Consider the following 25,695-nt stretch of genomic DNA (forward strand, 5'->3'; position numbering starts at 1 on the left):
AATTTATTGAACTTATCATATTTTTTCGTTGCAATTCCACATTCGAAAAGGATGAAAATCCCTCAAAACGAATATGAAAAGCTAGGAGTACTATCGTCAGCGAAATAATGTATTGGATCAGAAGTTGCAGACAGGAGATCATTAATAAAAACGAGAAAGAGTGTGGAAGACTGTAGAAAGCCCTAGGGCACTCTAGCATTTATTATGTGGCATACAAAGTTTACGTGCATTTTATATGGGAAAACCTAAAGTGACCTTTCCAAAAAATTCAAACCACAGAACGGGAAAAAACAAATAGTCTTATAATAAATACACATATTATGCAGCCCTTTTTTTATCCCTTGAATTTTATTATTTTTCAACTATCTGACTTCTAAATAAAAAAATAAGTAAAGTGAGAATAATTTAAATTATTATGATAAACAATCCAAACTATTGTCTTAACATCTTTGTATAAAATTTGCTCTTATTAAAAATTCAATGAACAAGTTTGCGTTCCTTATTTATCGTAATCATTTTTTAAAGACCTCGCAAACTTATGTTTTAAGGCCGGAATTTAATCTATATTTATACGATAGAGATCAAATACCGGCAACAATAAATGAGAGGAAAGAAATCTTTATTAACAATGTATGATTTTAACCTTTTCGACGCGACGGATTGTGCTAGAAATCACTTTTGTTTTTAAATTTGTATGGTGTGTTAAATGTGGAAAAGTTGTTTTATTTAAGTTGAATTCAAAATATATTTTCTGAGGAATACAATAAAATTGAGGAACAGAGCAGAGTAAAATATAATTAAAATGATTTTCTTGAGGCAAACAACAAAAAAATCATGCACATTTCCGTTTGCCTACGCACATAATTTGTAGTCAAAATTTGTGTGCGAATCTGACAACATTAGTCTAATGCTGGCCGTTTAACGAATATATTATCATTTTTTCGGTCTTCGAAAAATTTTAAGCTTTATAATAAATTTATCGAAAAATAGTTTTGATTTCCAATATTGATGTGGCAATATAATTAAGTTTTAATTTGATACATTTTAAATAAGCGCATTTATTATATCTCAGTGCAAAGTATAATTTTGGAAAAAACAAAAAAATTGATTTAATATTTCCATATTTTCAAGGAAAAAATATCTATACCTACGTAAATTATTTAGATTTGGTCGTGTGCCAAAGTGAAACAAAAAAACCGATATATAATTAGCTCAAAAACGTCGCACATATATACACTTTTAAAATTTGAAATTGTTTACCATCGATTATAATACATTTATTGGTGAGTGAATTTTGTTTTGAAAAAAAAAAAAAATACGGAATACAATGCTGTACGAGCAGATATTTATAACATTTATTGACACATGCGTACAAAGTTTAAATGCATGCTTTGAAATTGGAAGAAAAATATGTTCATATTTATTTTTATGTCTTAAAATCCTGAAGTATTATTCCTATGAGAAATTTTAATTTGTAAATAAACTTGTATACATCGATATTGATTGTATTTTAATAAAATCGTTTCAACGCATTTAATTGCTTCAATAAGGGGATATAACAAAGTAAAAATGAAGCATGATAATATATTTATGTATTCCTTGAATTTTTCTTAAAGTCGGAGGATTGATACATAAAATTATAAAAAAATAATAATTAAAAATTCAACTAATTTAAAACATTCGCAAAATAAACTATCAAGAAAAAAATAAATTATAAATTATTTAAATATAAATTGTAATTAATGGTTTAATTTGTACTTTTTTATCTTTTATATTACGAATGCTGAGGCCCAAGCTTCAAGAAATAATTCCTAATGTACCTCTCATGTTTAAAGTTTCAATAAACAAAAACTATGAACACGGAGTGAAACACGAATTAATTTAATATTAACTATTATTCCTTTCATTTGTCTAAAGATGTTCCTATTAAAAATAGTAATTAAATATTATAACGTCCTTTGGATGAAGCCCATATTATAAGAAAGTTTGATCATGTTAAAAGTTTTGTAGCGCCCGTTGTAAATGCATTTTTATAAAACAAATTAACTCAATACTTATATTTATTTTCACGTAACAAATATGTTTATATCGTGTATAGATTTTCCATTTTCGAGTTTATTGTTAAGTAATCAATAAATTCGCAAATTTGAATTTTTGTATAGAAATTTATTGGAATCGGTCCGATTTGTCGAATTAAAAAGTTTGACATTTCTAGATCTAGAATCTAAATCAAAGATTTTAAGAGAGTTGCTCTGCGTGCTTGTTGGTTCTTAGGTACGTCTGGACTGGTTGACCCCAAATATCTTACATACCAATAGGGCTAGTGTCTTCAATTAAATTTTGAATTATATAATGTGGCGTGATACCAAATAGGCATAATTTTTCAACTAACGGGTTTATTTTATAAATACAAAAGAATGAAACAAAATATTTGTCACCTCAAACATTTTACTAACCTAAAAGCATATTACTGATCGAATCGAACATTTTGAGAATAGAATATTGACTTCAAAATTATTTCATTTTATACAAAATGTTGTTTTTGACGTAAGATAATGTTTTGGGGAGAGTACGATAACTCAGGCGACAAAGGTTTATGACCGATTTGTACAGAACAGTTAAGAACAAGCATTTTTTATTATGTGAAGGAGGGGGATCTATCTCGCCCCGTTTAGGCGGTAGGGGTAATTTAAAAAAATATGTACGTTAAATAGAAAATAATTATGAAATAATATTGGTAATACTTACAACTAAGTGTTATACATTTTTTTAAAGCCAAAACATTTGTCCATTAGCTTGTTTGTCAAAACTATGCATAGTTTTTGAAAAAAAATAGTTTTAAACTCAAAATGTGTACAAAAAAAGTTGAAAAAAAGGTTTAAAGTGTAAGTTTTTGAAACTTTAGATTATCTACTATTATTTTTCATAGAATTCATTGCTCTTATTTGTTTTTGATCAAAAACTGAAAACTAGATAATTTAACGTTTTCTAGTTCTTGAGAAAATTGAAAATTACAAAAAAAAAATATATTTTAACTTTTATAATGTTAATGTTTTAGAAAAATTCAATTGACAAATTTTAAAACAAATCACGAAAACCTAAAAAAAAAACAAAAAAAGAACGGATAAGAAAAAAATGTTTATCTCACACAAAATATTGTTATTAATATTTTGGTAAAAAATCGAGAGATGAACACGAATGGGAAGTTATCAGTGTGAACTGCATCTAACCTTCTTTTTTTAAAATTGAAATAACACTAGGCACATGTGTTATAAGTTTACTTAATTTTGTAATAAAATCTTATTGTTTTTTTGCGTACGTCTCCTGATAATCAATCTATAATTCTGGCCAGCCCTCAGTGGTGAGTGTTGCGGTCACTAAAGATGCAACAAAAAGGAGTGAAGTTACGTCATTTTATACATTTTATTCCCATGAGTGCAGAATTGCAATTTAAATACAATTTTGTTTGTGTGGTACCCGTGGCATGATGGTTAGTGCGTTGGACTGTCATGGGAGAGGTCTTGGGTTCGATCCTGCCTGTGTCACCTTAAGTTTTATTCACGGGTACTGCCTCTTACGAGGAATTGACAAATTCTCATAGATTCATTATTGTCATGAAAAGGGCTTTCTTAAATGAGCCGTTCGGCTAATCCTCCATCCCTGCAACAACTCGCACACAGGAATGGTTGAGAGTTGTAAGTCACTAGGCCCTCGTTCCCTACGGACTGATGCGCCACCTAATTTATTTATTTTTTTTGCACAGAATTGCAATTCTGCCAAGTCCTAAGTGGTAAGCTTTTGGGTAAGGGACCCTTTAAGGGGGAACAATTAAAATAAAACAGTTTTTTTTTAATTTTTGGTTGCGACGATTAATTTGAGAATATTTGTACTCAATGTATTTGTATTATACGAAAATGTATTCTACATGACGTTATATATGTACATATATATTTGAACAAAAAAAAAGAAAATAATAATAAATCATGCATCCATTGTGATTACATATATTAAATGTGACAACCGCCAAGTTTTGTATTTATAGATCGTATTTAGTTGTATAATAACACACAATAACATATAATTTGACGGCACGAGTTCGCACAAAGCTATCCCCCACAGAAATGTTAACAAGACTTTAGTGGACTTATTTTTATCTTGAGTAGATGTTATCTTCAATTAAAATAATAATCATTATTAACACCTTGCTTTGAATATGATTGACTAAGAGTCCTTCAGTTTCAAAAAATATTATTTTAAGAAGACTGAAATAACTCCTAACACTAATTAAATAAATTTTAAGTAAAAATGCAATTACTGATAATGAGGATCTCGATCTATTATAGTTTTTCGTCATAAGTCACAGTTTTTAAAAAATATATGAACATTTTACATTAATGATAAAATTTAAGATAAAGTTCTCAAATATGATTATTTATTACCTTGTGAGGAAACTTTAGAAGATATTTTTTTTTAATATAATGAGCACACGCCCAAGGGAATATTAGTACCCTTATTATGTAAAAAAAGCAGTGGGTCTACTAGGAATTGGAAAGAAGGGTTGATTGGAGAAGTCGGTGCACATTATTTTTGAATTCCTGAATACTGCAATGATTGGGAAAGACAGAGTGTGGTAAGGCATTCCACATTCGCATAGTACGGCTAAAGAACGAATCCCTGTACTGATTCTATGATGATATTATCATCAATCAATCTAATTGCTTTACGTTCAAAACTATCCAAGAGACTTAAATTAGTTGCAGGAGCACCGGCCCAGAGACGGGAGTTATACTCAAGCTTAGGACGTATATAAGTTTTGTAGATACCAGCCAGTCAGAGTAGGAGATAAACTTCTTGGATCGCCTTACAAAACCTAACCATCTTGCTGAATTTTTGTCGACATCGCATATGTGATCGTTCCACAAGAGGTGTTTGATGACACACATACCGAGAACATCGAGATATTTAGTCTCCTCGATGCAAGAAGTTCCATCCATGGCAAGTGGGGTATATTTGGCTTTAACGATACAAGACAGATTTAAGTTTTCGAAGCATTAAATTCCACGCGGTTTTTTTCTCCCCCATAAGTCGGAATTTAATGAGCTTATCATAATTTGTCGTTGTAGTTCCACATCCGAAGAAGAAAGACGTGAGTTTAAAAATGAATAGAAAAAGCTAAGAGTACTATCGTCAGCAAAACAGTGTAGACAGGAGATCGTTGATAAATATGAGAAAGAGTTTTGAAGATAGAACAGAGCCTTGGGGCACACACATTTATTTTGTATTTTTCAGACTAGACTTGAACCCATCCAATATCACTTGTATTGGCCGATTCGAAATGTAATTACTAATCCAATGAAGGAGGGATTCATAAAAACCGAAAGCACTCATTTACGATAAGATAGCCTGTTGCCAAACCCATTTGATACTTTTGAAATAAAAAATGCAATAATTTTACTTTCTAAAAAGCTATGTAAAGATTTGCTTCGATCTTCAAGATATTTCTTTAGTTGATAATTAATCAGCGTTTCCATAAGCTTGGGAACAAGGGAAGTTAGTGCAATCGGTCGGTAATTAGAGGATGAGGAAGATTCGCCTTTTTATATGGATAGGCTGGACGTATGATATTTTCACTCTTCTCAAAACGAAACCTGTGGAGTAGGACAGATGAAACAGTCTATGCAGTGGTTTTGCCAGCATTGAAGAACGCTTCCTAAGAACAATAGCGGGGATACCATGCGGACCAGCGGATTTATGTATATTGGTATCTTTTAGAAAAAAATGTTGGCCTCTAGAATCACTAATGTGCTCAATGACAGGCAGAACGTTGAGTTGAGAGATTAGCTTCCTCGAGAGAGCTAACAAATGGATTATCATTGACAACGAGCGTTGGAACCGAGGAGGAGGAAGAATTTATAATGTTTTTTACGAATGACCAAACATTTTGTCTGCCTTCGGTACATTGTGGTTTTTTTCTGTAATTTTCGGTCATGTAAAAATTTGGTTCATCGAATATAGTCGTTGCGGACCTTCCTAGCTTGTTTGAACTTGCTGTAAAACAAGATAGTGAATCAAAAATTGAATAAAAACAAATTATTAGCTGTGCATAAAGTCAACACGGGTTCATAATCTTACATAAGTTTTATATTAGTATTTAAAAATGGAAGGTATTCGTATGGAATTTTAAACAAAAATTCCGCTATAGAAAAATGTAACTGATAGGAAAAACATGGAGGGAAGGAGCGACTTATTTAAAAGCTTTCAAACACACAATGAATGAATCACTTATTCATTTTTTTTAAACTTCTTAAAAACAAACATACGTTTTTTTCAAAATCTTAATCTTACGATTCTTGTACATTATAAATAATTATATGCAATTCTTCTTATTATATTTTCTTCTTTTCAGCAACAACAAACATTTTGGCACTATGGAAATAGCAAAGAATGAAACTGAAGGATCAAAAAGTTCTTCCGCTGTGGATGAAATCTCTAAACAGGTAAGCAAAATAAATACTTAATTGCCATCTGTTTCCTACTGTTATTAATTTCCAAATTTTTGTATTTATCTTTAACATTCTTCGTTTAATAGATCGTTTTGAAAAATGTAAATATGTAAAGCTTTATAAACTTGACCTTATTTACAGAGCTTTGTACGTAAGCATCGTTTTCTTGTTTTTTGTATTATAAAGCGTTCAAAAATATGTGTATTGTAATAGCTTTTAATTAAAAACTTTTTAAACATAAAGAAAATGTTTTAAACTTATATACTACGTTGATACAGAATCCCATAATCAGACCAAATATCGAACAATATATATAAATATAAATAATACACGAACAACGAAAAAGTCTGTGAAATATTTGAGCGAAACCCTACTAAAAACATGTGAGTTCAAAAATGTGTCTTGTGACTAGCCTTGTGTTTAAAGATTAGATTTCTGTAAAACGTAAAATGAACCAACGAAAAAAATGCTTTTTTCAGATAATAGCATCTGGAGCAATACAACAATCTGAAAGCAGTGAGATAAATGTTGAAAAATCTGTAGAGCAGTCGATTGTTGTTAAAAAATCAGTTGTTTCTTCAGTATCGGTGAGTTCTACATCTTCCAGACAAGTAGTGATGACTTCTAGTTCATCTCTTCAAAGCAAATGTACTGAACAAATGGAGACTCTTGAAGATACGAGTTTTTAAGATCGTGTGAAGAGATAATTTGTCCGATGTAAACACTTCGCACTCACATTTAAAACAAAGATTCTATATTTGTCTACCCCATTTTATGCTGTAGATAGAAACCCAGCAGTTTATTTAAAAAATAATTTTCATTTAAGGTTGACATTTTGTTGATACAAAAATTTGCTATGTATATATAATACAATTATTTCATGTAACATATTTCCTTAAACAACAGACAGACACAAATTTAAAGCTCCTTAATCTTAAATCCACACAATTTTTTTCACCTAAACAAAAGTTTGTGTAGTATAATAATAATAATGTTTGATAATAAAATTTGTTCCTAGAAAAGCCTGAAAGCTTAAGTTAAAAAGACTTTTAGAGCTTTTAAAAATTCAAAAGTTTTCAAACTTTAATGGTATTTAAATCAATTTCAATATGAATTCGATAAAAATGTTTTTATCTCCAATACCATAATGATAAATAAAATTCAGTTGATTCATTTCAACAAACGTGTTATAAACAATTTATTTAAATTTTGTAATGGGGTTTTCCATGGGTAAAATAAATCACTTTATTCTTCATCCAGATCTGTCAAAACACAAATTTCTCCTGTTTTTGAAATCAATGGGACAACATATGTAAATTAATTTATTTTTGATTTAAGATCAAATCTGCAGATCTGGATTTTTCGTCAGATTTACCCCTCTTTGTGTCAATACTAATACAATCCTTAAGAAATGTTCAGCTGGGAGTTTGATAGCTTCCCGCACTCTTTAACACGTACACAAAGTTACACTAATGCAATGACAACAAAACAAAAACAATACGATCGTATTCCATGAGCAATGGAAAATCCCATAAGGAATTGTTATAAAACATTAAGAAAGGATTTGGTGAAACTAACGTTGTAATGGAGACACAAAAAATAGGTGCCAATACCCGGTCACGCACTTTTTACTTTGAAATAAGATATAAATTCAGTGTCTATCATAAGAATTATGAAATGTTTGTATTTGTTATGTATTAAAAAACCTTTTTAAAATAAAAAATATTGAAAAGTTTTTGCTTTTATAGAATTAATTATGCAGCAGACAGTTTAAGAAAATTGGACTTTTATTATTTTACAACATATTACCAATTAAAAAAGGTAAACAGTGACAGTTTTTGTTTTTTCTTAGATAACATTGTTCCCAAAGAAGGCATGGTATTAAATATTTTGATAAATTCTTGATTTTTTTACTACGCAACAATCCTGTCTTAACAAGGACCTTACCTAACAAACTTCTCCATCTAGCTCGGTCCCTAACTAAATATTTATTGTTGCGCACTATAAGTTGGTTGAGGCCAGTTGTATCACTGTGCGCCAAATGATGAAAAATATTTCAGTTTGTTGAGGGGCCATTCTGTATTACACATACAGCAAAAAATATGCATTAATATCTGATAAGAAAAACATTAGAAGTCTGTTTTTTCTTTAAAATTGTGCTTTATTAATGCCAATCGTCGCTTAGTACTTAGGTCAAATTTCAAGTATATGTTGTTATTAATCTTTTTTGATTTAAATGTCATGAACATTGCAAAATCCATTGTTTGAAAAACGCACATAAAGATCCAAATCGGGCCATCGATCGGTAGATTTTTAGTCTTCTTCCATTCGGAGAGTATATTTTTGAAAATATATGATAGTTCTTACACAATTAATGTACTCTAAGATTTTTAAAGTTTTATATTTTATCAATTTTGGAAATAACCCACTTTTGGAAAACCCTTAACTAAAATAAAGCTGAAGATAAGTTTCAGAAATTGGAATGATGCAAACACTGTTTTAAAGTTCTTGTAAGGCAAATACAACATCACAATGATCCAGTTCAAATTAGATAAAGAAAATTAAACAGCTCAGATCATCATATTGACGTTTAGAGTGGAGTTGCCCTTCGATCATTTTGTTCAACAATTATGTATGTCTTTTTTTTTGTACCTACATATATATTTTGCTAAATATATGTACATTTCCTTGAATATTATTCATTGCAATTTCACAAAATTATTTTTTTTTCTTAAATATTTAAATTATTTTATCAATCACATGCAACATAAACAAATATTAAGTTTTTCGTTGTGTAGTTATAAAATATTTCGTTGCCAAATAGATGAAAATATATATAAGGAGGCAAAAATTTTGCCATTGCGTTCCCTGTCTTCTATAGAATTAAACGTTGCTGTTCAAACAAAACGAAATCTAGGTCAGCGGTTACAAATATAACGCGATGATTATGTTACAAACAAACAAAGTTATTTTTTGCATGTCTACATAAACTCATATATTTATACTTTTCAATATTTTGATTTTATTGTAATTATAAAATACATATGAATGTAAATTAATATGTTTTTAAACGGATTATGATAGATTTGGTGCGTCTTGAAAATAAAGTTGCACAATTGTTCGGTAAGTTTGTAGAAAGCCGAAATCTGACGCGTTCTAACCATCACTCTGGACAGTGTTCTGTTTGACCAGGCCTTTAATGTTTATAGATGTATATTTTTGTTTGCTACTTTTAGGGGTACTTTCAAGAATGGAAGCTTTTTATAAGCTTTTAAGGTTACTTTAAGCACATATAATAAAGCTACACAGATGTTTACCCTTAAAAAAATGGGATATGAAAATTAAATCTACAAAAGCTTCTACACAATCTAAAAATGCCAAAAATACATATGTATGTTTTCTGAAATTTGAGAAAAGGACAACAAACAACTATCCATCCGTTAATTTTATTATCTGTGCAGAGCGTCGTTCATAAGTATAATATCAATTTAGTACTTTTGCTTATAATCACAGTGTAAATAAAATGTTTAAACTGGCTTGAAAATCTTCAAATGAAAAGGATAGATGCGCGATAGAATTCTATGACCATTTAGAGAACAAGATATTAGCTGTTATACAAGTCTGCTATATTTTTCGGTTTCAGAAAAGAATCACTCATTACAACTAAAACCAATGGCGCAAAATTTAAAGCAACCTATTGTTAAGCAATTTTCTTAATATTTAGCAATTTACTAAGGGAGTCCAAAATTGTAAACCTTTCATTTCGTTTTGGAAACTAGTAAATTGCTAATTGAATTTTATTAAAAAAACAAGCATCCAAACATGTCGAAAAAGTGACAGCTCGTTAAAATAAACAACGCAAATGCGCTTAAACTGACCTGTTAATTGGAATTTCCAACTGTTGACAGGACCATTCCAGTTTTTTAAACTTCTACAAAGTTTTTATTATTTAAGTTTATCAAATTTTTGTTTAGATAATAATCGATTTGGCAATACTGTCGTCTTTTGAAATTTCATTTGAGGCTCAAATAAATTTATAATTTTTAAATGAATTAAAAGTACGTTGAAATTTTGTACCTGTTTCTTAAAATGTTTAAGTACAGCTATGTACAGACTATGCTTTGTATTATAATAAATAATATAATATTTATTTATGTCGAACAGTAAAATTAATAAAACAATCATCAACGCTGCTTCTGATATAAGAACAGAGGATGGAAAAAGAAAATTTTTAAGTTTCACTAACATACAGTATATTTTTATCAGGGCCACTAGCTTGTTATTTCCCATATATATTAGCAGAAAAGCAAGACTTGTAGTAACAAAATTTGGTCAATCTTAGGTCAGAGTTAGAGATAAATCTTATTTGAAACTATTGTAGAGCGTAAAAGTCGGGGAAAAATACTATACTATACTAAAATACTATAACTATGAAAGACCACTGAACTTTAGAAATTAAAAAAAATATCAAAGTTTACGTGTATTTTATATGAGAAAATTTAAAGTGCCGTGGGCGAGTACTTAATTTTAATATGAAATTATCAGGAATTCAAATGGCTAATTTGAGAAAGATATATGTAATGTAATATACATAAATATAATTTTTTGTATAAAAAGTGCTAGAAATATTCTTTCGCTATAACTTCTATTGCAATTTAAAGGAAAAGAATACTAAAAACATAAAACATTTTTATGGGAAAAAATATAAAATTGTGAAACTAAATAATTTTAAAAAATATCAGAAAAATACGAACATGACAAGTAATTTTCTTACTACAAAGATAAACAGCTACAATTGCTATATATTGTAGAGAAAAATAAGAGCACCGATTTAGAAGTTTTTAGTTAAAATCCGTAATAAAAAAGTTATATGCAGATTTTCTGTACGCAAAGGGCTTACTGATCCTTTATTTTATCTATGGGAACGCTTTATAGGTGACTAGGCCGGTCGTAGTAAATATTAAATATATTATCGATACGAAAAAAATAATAAATTAACAGACTCAGATAATTAATTTCCGCAGCCGATTAATTTGTTAACTAAGCATATTTATTAAACTATACTATTTAATACCATTGAATGTTTTAAGAAGTCAAACTCCTGGTTCAAAGCTTTCAGAGTTCATTTAGTTAATACATACGGGTCATTATACAAAAGTTGGGTAACTCGATGTCATTAACCCTTATATTATACAAAGTCTTACTATATTTTATTGAGATTACAATGTATGGTAAAACAATGGAAAGACCTTTATTTGGTCACCCAAAATTAAAAAAACACAATTAGTCCTTTGGCATGTCACAACCCCGAAAACAAACAATTAAGTGACTGTCTAATAAACATAATCATTGATTTGAGAAAACTTATAAATTTAATACAATCTGTGATAGTATATAGTTTAATATATACTACAACTTTCATAACGCAGAGTTCTCTACTTTATTTAAAAAAATAAGACATTTGCGTTCAGTTTCATTCGTCAGTCCGTTTTGAGTTATTTCAATTTAAAATTCGAGCGAAATATCGCCGACTCAACGTCAAATCCCACTTTGAATTTTAATTGTAGTAATAAAGTTATTTGCGGATCGCACAATTTGACGGCCACCATAACTGTACCAGAGTTTGTATTATGTTTATTGTCTATATACGTGCTTAGCCAGTCAACTCGTCAGTCCTATGGTGAGTCTTTATTTTTTTTTTTTTTATTTTTAAGTTTATTTTTATTTATTCATATTAGACTTTGATTCGTTAAAATGTAGTTTGTTGATATTCGAAATTACATAAAAAAACATTAATCCTGATTATAATTTCAAATTTCGTCTTTTTCGTCATTGGTACTTATAAGACGAATAATTTTAGATTTTCTTTAAATTGTTTGTTGATTACTTAGAAATATTTAGTAAAACTATGTGAAAGCAATAAAAGATAAGTGAATAACGTTACGTTAAATGACAAAAGTGTGTTTTGAAAACTGATATAGTATTCTCTTGCAGTATGACATATTAATAATTATTTTTAATTGCTACTAAGTGGTTTTAAGTGATGATTATTAAATCCTAAGAGATTTTTACTAATTTGTATTAAATTTCATTATACTACTTTCAAAACTGTGTATAGCCTGTATCAATACTATGTTACCTCGTCAATCAAATTCTGAAATTTTTAAATATCTTACAATGTACCCAAAAAAGTGACTGGCCCGATTGAGAACAATATATTAATTAGATTAGCTATCATACACACCCGAATTTGTAGAAGTTAGATTAAATAGCTATCAAAATATCCACAAAAGTTACCCAACTTTTGTATAATCAGCCATAACTGCTATTTTGGCATGGCAACAGATAATATATGCAGTCCCTATGCGTTGCAAGTAGAAATGCTGCTTATATGCTATTATCCTTTGTAACGTTGAATTATCTTACAGAAAAGTAAGTATTAGGCAGTTAATTCCTTATTTGGCAAAACTGTTTATGTTATTACATATTTAAGTATCAGCTTATAAAAACCGATAGTACTAAGACAAAATATTTTAATATTTTTATTATGTTGGAAATATAAAAGTTTTGTTGTTTGGTTATTTTTTATTGTTTAGATTTTCTTAATATTTTGTAAAGTAAAACAAAATTTAGTTTTGTGAAAATAAATTTAAATTTAAAGTACAGCAGTCTCATAAAAACACAAGACTTTTATTTCCTCCAACGCTTGATTAAATGATAACTTGTTAAATAATACAAAAATCCTATTTTTTCCTCTTTCAAAACTCAAAAAACATTGCGTTTGTTCGTTTCATTATGTACATTTACATTGTTAAAAAAAGGACGGAGGTACCCCAACGACAATTGAAGTGTCGAAAAGTGAAGTTACAACTCAAGGAGAAAAACTTGATGAAGGAGATTGTGTTAAGGATAATGATGTGACTGACACAACAAAAGCTCCTGAATCAGTAGAAAACTCAATACAGCAAGACGATAGCAATGAAAAGAATAAAGTGCTAGAAAATGTCGAAAGCGATGAGAGCGAGGAAGAAGTTGAAACTTCAGAAGAAATTCCTATTAAGAAGCCTGAAGCAGCTCCGTCCATAAAAAAATGTGATGACAAAATTAATGATATAATTACTGAAGAATCCGCTAAATCAGATTCAGAAGTTATTAAACAAAACGAAATTAGTGCAGAAAAGGAAGTAAATGAACCTTTAACAACGAAGATTGTAACACAAATTGATATAGATACAATATCTGAAGGTACTGAATCAATTAAACTATCGGAGGATACCACATCAAAAACTCCATCGGTCCCCACTTCGGAGTCATTGGCCAAAAAAGAAATTATTATTTCAGATGAACAGCAAAGTAACCAACATACGCAAGAACAGGTTACGTCCCAGCAGCTTGCTAATAGTGTTACGAATAACGAAAGTACACTCAACAATAACCAGCATAATATGAGCAATACTTTAAAGGAAATAATATCCGATATTGATCGTGTAATTGAGCAGGAAGACGTACTGCAAGAACAAAAACGACAACAACAGCAGCAACAGGAAGAGCAACAGGCAAAAGAGCTTCAGCGTCTTATTGATGAAAAGCAAAGCCTGATAGATCAAATTAAACTCCAACAGCAGGCAAATCAACCAAAACTTGCACCCACGGCTCAAAACGTTCCAAACTATCAAGCACCGCCGCTGCTGCAAGAACAACTGCCAACAATCAAAACGAAAACTTTAACTAACGAAAAATCAGAGAGCTACAGTTTCGAGGTAAGATTTTTATTTAATTTCTATTTCTAAAATGTTTACCTATAAATGATGAAAGATAAATTCCTTTTCCTTTCCTTCAAGCAAAGCTTGATTTTGATTTTATTTATTTATTACAAAAAAAGAGTATTTGTCATATTTTACTTTTATAATATAATAATATATAACAGAGTATACATAATATCAGTAGTATTAATGTTGTTGATGTAACTATGTATGGCCTTTTAAATGTACGTTTTTCACGTTACGGTGATTAAGGAAAAATAAAATATTATACTCATTATATTAAATCTATAGGATGAAACAAAAAATGAGATTCAGCATCCGATTCACATGACTCTAAAAGAGCAGAGATCAATGTCGTTGCCGTCATGGAAAAACAATAGCACCATAATAACAAAGGTATTCATAAAACATACAATCGCTTTTCAGTAATGTTCTAGAGTAAAAGAGCAATAAGACTATTTAAGACTGCTTTAGTACATAATCTTATAAAAACACATGACTTAAAAAATAAGTTACATTGGGTGGTATGCAGAATCCATTAACGCATCCTTATGAGACTGAGATCTGAGAATAAGATCCAGATGGTGAGATTAAACAAAGTAATGAGATTTGACACTGCAGTTCGCATACCACTCATTTAATAATTCAATTATTCATAAGCTATGTATGCATGATTGGAAGATCTGTTAATATTGACAGACTTTTCGCAAAACATTTTAACCAATTTTCTATCAAAATTGTAAACAATCAATTTTGTGACAGAAGAAAAATTACAATGGATTGTACTCCTCTAGACACTAGATTTATTCTATTTCTAAATAATTAGACGTTTGTCCACTTATTGGATATTTAATGATGTTCTTTTCAAGGAACATCCTCCAATTTTTAGTTGGCAGTAAGCTTTTGAGCAGGAAACATGGTTGTAAAGGATTGGAGGTACGAACAAATTGTACAAGATAGTAGTTCTCGCCTACTTCATTATAGTATAACTTTTTTAATATTTCATATTTAAACATTTTTTTTTCAGGATCTGTTTTTGTCACTTCTGAAGTAAATTTTCATTTTCTCTGTCAATTGCCGAGAAAATTGTCTTTCAATGAATCTACCAATTTTATTGTTCTCTAAAGTCTCCCAACCGTTTTAATTGACAATTATTAAGTGGAAGTACAAATATGTCGGCAATTGTCAGTCGATTGATGATTTTCTATAAAAAATTTGTCTGTAATTTGGATAAAATAAACCAACCGTATAAACGAAAAATGTTCACTTGATAGAAAATTGGCTATTATAACCTAATTGGATGCTATTGGAAAACATTTGGCAGCTCGGCAAACATTGAAATATCTTCCAATCGTGTATACTTAGCTGTATAATGTATATTGCTTCAATGGAACTAAAACTAACTATTTTTTTTATTCTAAGTAAATTAATGTTTTTAAAATGGAGTTCTTTTCTGATATAATATACAATATACAGTCCAAACCGGTTATAATGACATCGCTTATAACGAAGTATCGGTTATAATGACTAATCTTTAAGTCCCGACCGAGTTTTATACAAATTGTACTACTCGAATGTTGCTTAAAATATTATCTTTAAAAAAGAATAAAAAGAATGGTAGATTTTAAGTTAATAATTTTTTTATTAGAGAATTTTGCATATTTCATTTTCTTTTTTTAAAGCAACCTAAATAGTCATTTTTCTATATCAGGTAAAGAGAGCATTTAAAAACGAGAACTAAATAAAGGCTTTTTTTTTATTTTTTTCACAAAGAACTAACATTTTTTAAGCTGAAATTCAACCTTTTACTTTAACTAAAAATGAAATAAAATATCGCAAAAATAAAAAAAACATCCTCTTTTTTTTTTATTAAAAATTGGTTACAACGAATCACTGGATATAACTAACGTTATATCCGAATTTGACTGTACTCAAATTTGATCTAGTTTATAAGATATTGTAGCTCATGCACTATTCTCAATCCTTAGAAAAAAAAAATTATTTATAATATTCTTTTGATAATCGCATGATAATATATGTATCACAAAACTAAGTTCCTCTGACAAATAGACAGAATTCATTATAAACAAAACAAAGAACAAATTGTAAGGAGATTAATGAATGAACTCTGTTGTCTCTCAGGAGTCATCCTCAACGTTGACAAATAGAACAGATGTGACGAAAATATTCAATCCAGTTTCGGAATTTGAAGACATTTCACCAAAGAATCGTAAGTAAAGTATTCAATAAAAATATATGTTAAACTGTTTTCTAATATTAACAATCGTGCAGTCATTTTGTATAATTAATCAGTAACTAACAGTCTCATTACTAGACTCATAAGCTATGAGTAACCAACATTAACTCTACACTTCTCTTTGCCATCATTTTTTTAAACATCCTCGTTCCTACATGTTCCTATATTATTTTAAAAAAAGTCGATAAGTTTTAAAAATAACCTGTAAATAACTTTGAACCTCTTTAAAACAGTGGATATATTCCCATTCCACTACATACTTTCAAAATATATATTTATATATATATGTATATATATACTGGTCGACAAAATTAAGTTTGTTTCTATTACACGAACGAAACAATACTTTTTCAAAGGATTAAGATGTCCTTAATTCGAATATCACCTTTCAATTTCATCAGGTTTACCCGTTTAAGGTTCTAAAAAAAAAAAAACAAAAAGCGGGCTTCGAGCCTAAGTTAAAACTCAAAATATTTCTTAATAATAAATTGTATGATGATTTTTAAAAATAAAGATCTTTCTCTTTTAGAGCATTTCAGTATCTTACTTAGTTTTTGGAAATTCTGAATCCATATTAAGTTTTAAGAAAAACTTAAATTTGTAGTTTTAAAAAATACGTTTCGGATTAATTTTTAGTTTTTATTTCAAATCCAAACATTAAGTTTAACTCTTTGTTCAAATGTTAAAAATACCGATATTGAACATTATTTTTATATTTTAAAATATATTTCAGAAAGTTGATGTAAAACAATTATTTAAAAAACAGATTTGTTACAAGAACAAAACTTACTTTCAAACAGTTTTTCCTTATTCTGTTATGGTTTATCGGTTTTTTCAGATTTTTGTAAGACAGGTTAAATATAAAAAACTTTTTAAGTTTTTTTTCGAATGTGATATGAAATAATATAAATATTTGAACTAATTAATTAAGAAAAGGACTATATAGACTATTATTCAAAAAGAGCTGCTTCAAAAATGTATGTAGATAGCTTCAAAGAGCCTCTTTTTCGAATTTTAGGAAGTGATATCTCAAAAACCTGAGGAAATACATTAATTTTGAAGTCGGATTTGAATTAATGCCACCAAAACCCATTGGAAAAGTGGCAGTAAGAAAACCTTGTCGACCAGTGATATAAATGGACATGTATAGATAGCCGAAACGTTATAATTTCATTGAAAATACTTATGGCATGTTACCAACTATGAAAATAAAAATAATTATAGTCGTTTCAAACCAAAAATTGTGTCCGAAGTATTTTCTGGAAGCATACACTGCATACACCAAAATATAAATATGTGTTAGAAAAATAAGTAAAGTAATTTAAGTAATGATCCTGGTTTGTTAATAGGAAAACTATATGCGTCGTCTGCGTTTTACTCCTCCAATCTTCATCCTACTGTTGAGGATCAGGTTTCACTTGCTCGAAGGATATCGTATTCACTGTGTGACATTAGCAACCATCAATCGAAGGGTCAATCGATGTTTGTAAATCGAAAGAAGCGATCTGTTAAATGGGTTCATGAAGGAAAAGGTTTGTGAACTTATTTAATACATTGATCGGAGTAGAATTAGTTGCTTAGTTTATATTGTATGCAAAAAAAAAAATAGTACAAACAATGTTTATCATATAGGTCAACCAGAATTTCAAAAGTATTATGAAGAAAGCAGGGAGAGAGAATGCGATTCAAGGAACTTGTTAAATGAGAAAGTTCCCCTAAAACTGTTTATGAATCCACACGGCAAAGTTCAAGACATAAACTCAGTACGTGAACTAATAAGCGAGACGGTATCGCTGTCTCCAAATAGATGTGCTGAATTAGTAAATGAACTTAACGCCCCGAAAGGACGAGGTAATCATTTTTATTTATAATTTTTGTATGGTCGATTAAGTAGTCAATCACCGTTATAAGCAATTAAATAAAATGTACGAAAGTAATCAGGCCACAAACTTTCGAATCTAAAAATTTTAAAAATGTAGTTAACAATTATTTGTAAAAGATTCTAAAGAATTTTCCGATAGATGGAAGGGTTGGCAATCTCGTGGCGGCCATATTGTTTCTTTTACTTTTTGTAAAAATATCGTTTTTTAAAAACGTTGACTATACTAATTTTTCAAAAGTTCAAAAAGGGCAGAGTACGATAACATAGGCGTCAAGAAATAATAACAGTTTTTGAAGAACATTTCACTACAAACATATTTTCCTACGGGGTGGGAAGTCTAGGGACAATTTCACAAAAAAATAGTACTAACAATTTAAAACAAAAATGATGAATTTTCTACTCCAAAATTGAGAAAAAAATGCATGTTTTGTGTAATTTTTCAAAACTGTACGAAAGTGTATATTTTTTCTGAAATTCGTTGCTTCAGTTTAATCAGTTTAAATATGCCAATCCTTATATAAAATAAATATATAAATAAATAAAATTAGTCTAATAAGTACATAAATATATACCACGACTGCACTTAATTCAAACGAATCATTGCAAAAACAAAGTGGATTCAAAAGCGTATGCTTAGTACTTTTCCACCTTTTAAAAAACACAAATAAATATTGAACTGTTCTAAATACGAAAAACCGTTATAATTTCTTAATGTACATTTCTTGCTAACTCTTAAAATTCATTAGTCTTAGCTTATAGTTTCATCTGCTTAGTTTTTCTATTGCATTTCTTTGATCTTCACCAAAAATTTAAAAGGTGCTTAACTTTAAGTTAAACGTATCCCATATAAGCCAAGGAATAGATTGTTAATGAAAACAATACAGCTACCGAGTGTGTTTAAAAAAAAAAAAAGTGTTAAAAATTCGGTTTTAAAACTTAAAATTCATTCCATTTCTTTTTTCAATTCATCAGTTGCAGAACTAAGTGTGTTCTTCTTAGCTCATAGTTTTCAGGCTTGAAGTTTTTCTTTTAAACATTTTTAATTGTTTTTTTTTTTACTGAAACTAATTAAATTTCTTTAATCTTCACCAAAAATTACAAATACAACCAAATCCAAAGGTGCTGAACTTTTTGCTAAACGTCGCAGGAAGGCCGAGAAATGGATTGTTGATGAAAACAATGCATCTATTGAACCTCAAGACCATCAACAACCCCACAAGCTTACATCACCTGCAATTTTGAATCCGCCCTGCTCTGATGTTCGTATTCATCGCGTTCAGCAGCAGCAGGAACCAAGTTTAAAAATTATTAAATCGCCATGGGAGGCTGCTCAGGAAACTGGTCCAGCTAGTTACGCCTTTGAAGACGGATATAAACAAAATGGACAAAATCATCACTATGAACAGGGTGAATATCACAGAGTATCAGAAGTCCCATCCAGAACAATACCGCTGCAAGTATGAACCGTATTTAGGGTGTCGCAAAATTCAATGTAGAAACGAAAACGAGTGGTAGGTGGTGACAGTTGACAAAAAAATAATTTAAAAAAGTAACAAATATTAAGTTTAATCAGTTTTTTGTTTTTATGGAACCCTGAATAACTTTGCTAACAATTATATTCCGAAATCTTCATGTGTCTTAAAATAAATACCACGTGGTCAATTCTTAAAAATAGTTATTTCCGTTATTTGTGGAATTTTCTAAAAATTGTATACCATTTTTAAATGAAAATTGAACACACAATCTTTTAAGCTTAGCTGCCAACATTTCAGTATAATTTCTTAACTTAACAGTACATTGAATTTTTGAGTAATTCCTAAGTCACCACCTACGCTTGCACTCGTTTAAGTTTCGACTTTGAATTTTGGACACCCTATTTAACTACAGACCCACATCTCTTAATTTTTGAAGATCTTTATATATTTTTCATTAATATTTGTATTTCAATTGGCATTCAGGACCAAACTTCACAGTTTAACCATTGTCAACCAAAATCTCCATTGGCATTTAACAGCCAACGTGATCTAGCATACAAACCGAACATAGCACAAGGTTGGAAAGCACCTGCTGTTACTTTGCCTAAAGGTAATAATTCTGTTATTCGAAGAGAAAACTATACTTTTGTATTTACTTTAAATCATACAAAAATATTTCTTTATAACAGCTTGGGATTAATACATCATCTTTTGTACTAAAAAGCTTAATTATTTTAGCATGTGACATTTCTATTATATTTACATTTTTAATTTTTTGGTTATAGTTTGATTAATTAAAGAATGTTTTTCGGCTTCTACCATTTTTAGATTGTACAGTGAATGGAATGAAAGTGGTGCATGAAATATAAAATAACACTAGGAAAATAACTGATATCAAATTTCAAATCCTGAGTGAAATAAATAATACGAGATATTTTATAGAGGATATAAATATAATGGTTTAAACATGTGTAAATTACTTAAAACAAAGTCGACAGTTGAACGTACGTAACGAAATTCTACGGAACAGAATATCTTATAAAAATTCCAAATTGTATCGTAAAATCGTGAGAATGAACAGAGGAAAAAAATTGTGATTTCAAAATTGCAAGAATATTTTTGGAAATTAGATAGTCGCCAGGGACAGACAAGCGTATTTTAAGCTTGATTCTATTTTTGTTGTTTATTCAAAACCTCAAAGTTGATTCTACGGCGACCACAGAAAGGGCTCTCTTTAGATAGTTGGTTAATTTTGATACAAGTATCAAAGTATGAATGGTTATACTCTCAGAGTCCAAAAATGTGCTCTTTAATTAATTCTAGAGGTACTGTAAGTTATTGATTCGTCAGCAAATAGAAGTGTCATTTTTTGTGGGCTAATCGAAGGTGTAGAGATTGAAGAAGTCAGGTCCAAGAACCGATCCTCCTCCCCACTAGGAAATTAATAAGAGTCGAATCGGTGTTTCCTATTGGAACGTTAAACCCACGATTTGAAAGGAAACTGTGTACAATACGGACAAGGTGCGTAGGAAATTGAAAAGATTTCAGCTTGAAGACTAGACCTTCTTTCCAGAGTATAATTTTTCCAATATCGTAAATGAAATCCAGCCCAAGAGGAGTAAAATAATCACGCGCTATACGGATTGATTTTGTTTAAACTCTTTTTCTTTCTTTCTTTTCACGCGAAAAACGTTAATTATAATTGACAGCATTTTGTTTGGTGGGATTTCGTTACAGATTTGATTTTTGAAGGTTTTACAAACCTAAATTTTTTAAACAATCATGCGTGTTTGACCAAACAAAAACAGTGCCAAAAATACTTTATTCAACTAAAAGGAGCACAAACAAGTTTAAAAATGTTTTCTGAAACGTTACAGTTGTTGCAATCGATATTCATAACATTGTGAACCAGTATTAAATGACAAAGAAGAAAAATAAAATAAAGATAAGACATTATTTTTAAACTTAAGCAACAGTCACAAACGTAAAATGTATCTCACCAGGTTAATAAGTGCTTTTCATCTCTCTTTATTAAGTGTCAAACAAATAGTGATAAGTTTTTTTTTGTATCTCATAATAATTTACTTTATGCATCTCATCTCATTTCCTTAACATTTGATTGTGTCTAATTTTTGATTTTTGATTTATTAATAAAAACCTTTTTCCCTTTCCCTATAATTATCATTTTAGAACTTTATGTTCCCAAGGAAATACCTCTTAAAAGCTATGCACCTCCACCTGTACCATCTTTTTATAAAACAAGTGGTGTCCCTTCCGCATATCAACCCCAATGTGGATTACCAAATCCAAATGAGAACAAGCTATGTCCCGACTTTCCAATGATTAAACCTGGAGCATATAATCCTGGAACACAAAATTCGTCGCAATCAACATATTCATTTTCAAAAGAGCTTCATCAAAAACAGCAACCATGGAATGAATCTGTTTATAAACAACAATCGTCTACAACTCACTCAACCCCTGTGAATTTTAACCCATCACCATTGCCATTCAATAAATTGGCCAAATTCGAACAACAAGATTCATCACCAAAGCAAACCTATCAAGCTACGCATCAAAGATGTTTTGAGACTTCGTCTACTTCAAACAAGTTAGAAAACATTTCACCTATCAAATTTTCGAGAAGTTCAATTCAAACTCCTCATAAATCTGTTTATCAAATGGGAGGGTCTTCTTTTAATCAGCCGAAGAGGTCAAGCTACCCAACACCAATGTCACCCCGGCCTACATCCCAACAATTCCCCACTCAAGACTATAAACATTACGATCTGAGAAACCACGGAGCACAAAGCTTGCCTCATTCAACTATTCCTTTCATGGACTGTCAAAATTTTAATGTTTCTGCTCGTGGTTGGGGTGGTGCAAGGCAAAACGAGCCCTACCGCCCAATTGTAGTCGGACCAAAGGTAGTCGGGAATCTTGGTTATTCAGATTTTTAAACAAACTTGATAATGAAGCCAGGGTTATACCTTCAGATAAATTTTGATGGATCTTGTTGTTTTTAATTAAAAAAATTGTAAATATATTTATTCAAGCGTAAATAAATCTTAACACCCTACTCACAAATTTATTACAATCATTTTGTCATCATTTTCAATCTTCTCAGCAATTGCCTATGGTAAAACGTTGGATAAAAGAAAAAATGTATATTTCTACGCGTTAATACCGTAAGTGTACGAGAGTAAGTATTAACCAAATAATCTATTTTAGAAGAACTAATTTTAACATTCGTTGCTTACATTTTGTATCAAAAAGGTAAACACAGGCATAATGTCCTTGACAATGTTAAGAGAGAAGATCATTTAATCTCAAAGCAGGTCATAATAAAAAAAAGAAATTAAAGTATTACGAAGATACAAACAAAAATGCAAACAAAATAATTTTAGTAATAGAAAACCTGAACCAACAATATTTTGTATTTTGTATTTTCTATTTTCCATTTCTGTTAGTGCCTAAAGTAAATTGTGTTTGTGGACCTGGAAATTGTAAGGTTACTACAAATTCAATCAGCTGGTCCGTCAGGTACCCACATACCAACAATTCTTGGACACCTTTGGATACCTTTTTTGACATCCCAGCTGTTTTGGATTAGCTGTCTTTTGACACGAAAGACGCTTAAAAAAAGGTATCCGGATACCCTATCTGTCTAAGATCGAATGCCAATGTGTCTTTGCATACAAAGATTTACAAAAACCCAATTGAGTGATCGTTTATTATAAAAAAGACAGCTTTCGCCAAAAACTGTTTAAAATTTTATTATTTTTATTCTCCATTTCACGAACCAAAACATCACATAGTTAGTTAAAGATCATTGCCAGCCAACATTGGTAAAAGTAACAATTTTTATTAAGCTCCAAAATTATCTTTTTTTTTCTTGTTTGTATGGAATTCCTTTGACACTGAGGGTACTTATTTTCATTTTCATTAACGCAATACTATTTTATTTTACCTTCTTATGGCAAGTATTTAATAATTTAAAAAAATGATCTCGAACTATCATTTTCAGTCTGCTTACTCATAGATTAAAGCTGATGTTGGGAAACAAATTCTAAAAAAAAATCTATTTTGGGTGAACTTTTGAAAATATTTTCATCAAAAAGGAAAACAAAACTTAAAATTGGAGAAAGAAAAACATTTGTTTCTTAAATTTAAAAAAATAGGTGTATTAAGATACACAATTGAGAGAGATTCAAAGCTCATGAGAGATTCAAAATTTGTATATTAAATTCATAGATATGAAACGATAAGTATGTTTTTTTCAATCAGCTATTAGTATAACGGAAGTGTGACATTTGATGTTTTTGGGACATTTATGTTCTTGAAATTCATGTGTAAATCTCAGTTCTAGAACATTCAATGCAAATTCACATCACAAAGTAGATTTGTTTAATTTATAAAGATCTTAAAAGTTTTTGTATTTAATAGATAACACATTTTGTGTGAGCGTCAAAAAAAATAAGATGGAATTAATCATGAATTTCAGAGATTGAAAGAAATTTTTAGTTTATGTTAAATAAATAAAAAAATGCCGTTTTCACAGAATATATCAAAATATCGATTTCTTATTCAAGGGTTTTTTTCTTAAAATTCTAAATGCTTGCTCTTTCTCTAAATAATTGAAAACAAATAACCATTCACGCAATTTGATTAAGAAATACTGTCCCAAACACAGAACATGACCCCTACTCTCACGTCCCCTCCTGAATCGTAAATTAAGTATTAAAAACACGAAAACAAATCATTCTTTCCCGAATTACTCAGTAACATAAAGTTCATATACAAATAGGAACGTTGATATAATGCAAGTAAACACTAAATTAGAAACACAGTACCTACATAATAGGTAGTCGACACAAAACTATAATGACGAAGTTTATCTTTATGACTGGTAAAAAAACATATGTAAATTCATACAAGTTAATTTCTAATGATGACATGAACCGAGCATTCACGTGTTTCACCATTCATTTATCGCAACTTGTGATTATTGTATCTAATAAATTAAATAGTGTAAGGCAAATAATTTGTTTTAAATTTAATAGGTTCTGATTGAAGTACGGAAACTGTGGGTCAGCAACTAAAGGCCTTCGAAACTCCCGACGTTTGAAGTGAACATCTAGAAGATGTGTTAACGCCAAAACAACCTAGGATCTTGACCATCAATGACGAATTGAAAGAACTCCACATTGACACTCGTACGGACGGTGAATTCATTGACGAGACTCCAACTCATTGAAAATTTGACGTAACTATTTTTTACCAACTCGTGACTTACTCAAAAACTGACTAACTGGGATGCGGAATGCAGTTCTACTTCCTCATAGCGCATTCTGGGTTATATGGCAAATGAATTGCTTTACTTGATTCACAAAGATGAACTTATCATTAAAATTGATGCCATGTGCCTAGCATTCATGTGTTTCACCATTCGTTATTGCAACTCGTGATAATTGTATCTTATTAATTAAATAGTGTAAGACAACTTATTTTTTTTTCTAAATTCAATAGATTCTGATTTAATGCTATATTGAAATAAAGACTTCTCCAAACAAGAAAAACAATTTAAAGAAGAAAACTATTATCTTATTATTGTGTATAGTATACAAATAGTTTTTAATTATACTAATAAAGAAATTTTAAACTTAATGTCAACATTAATAACGAGCAACTGCCACCATTGAATTGGTTCCCATTATACAATCTTGTCGAATGTCTTATGATACTTAAATTATCTTAATTGTACTTATAAGCAGATACTACTTGACAGCATAATATTTTGTTTACATTCTTTACT

General features: G+C 29.7%; 1 protein-coding gene across 7 annotated transcripts; it reads left to right on the top strand.

The window, feature by feature from the left end:
- Positions 1–674: 674 nt before the first annotated feature.
- On the top strand, positions 675–25,547 carry LOC129953162 (putative uncharacterized protein DDB_G0271606). Of its 7 annotated transcripts, XM_056066000.1 has the most exons (11): positions 684–1,078; positions 1,132–1,283; positions 6,407–6,497; positions 13,325–14,263; positions 14,558–14,662; positions 16,409–16,496; positions 17,873–18,055; positions 18,156–18,374; positions 19,525–19,862; positions 20,364–20,490; positions 22,071–22,977. In XM_056066000.1, the coding sequence occupies exons 3-11, from the start codon at positions 6,429–6,431 to the stop codon at positions 22,838–22,840; spliced, it is 2,838 nt and encodes a 945-aa protein (XP_055921975.1). In that variant the 5' UTR covers positions 684–1,078; positions 1,132–1,283; positions 6,407–6,428; the 3' UTR covers positions 22,841–22,977. The 7 variants fall into 7 exon arrangements, with proteins under 7 accessions (XP_055921980.1, XP_055921975.1, XP_055921974.1 ...); XM_056066005.1 differs by lacking the exon at positions 22,071–22,977 and adding an exon at positions 24,944–25,547 and having other exon boundaries at positions 675–1,283; XM_056065999.1 differs by having other exon boundaries at positions 684–1,283.
- The last annotated feature ends 148 nt before the right edge of the window (positions 25,548–25,695 follow it).

This window comes from Eupeodes corollae, chromosome X, assembly GCF_945859685.1.
Source record: "Eupeodes corollae chromosome X, idEupCoro1.1, whole genome shotgun sequence".
NCBI classification, from domain to species: domain Eukaryota; kingdom Metazoa; phylum Arthropoda; class Insecta; order Diptera; family Syrphidae; genus Eupeodes; species Eupeodes corollae.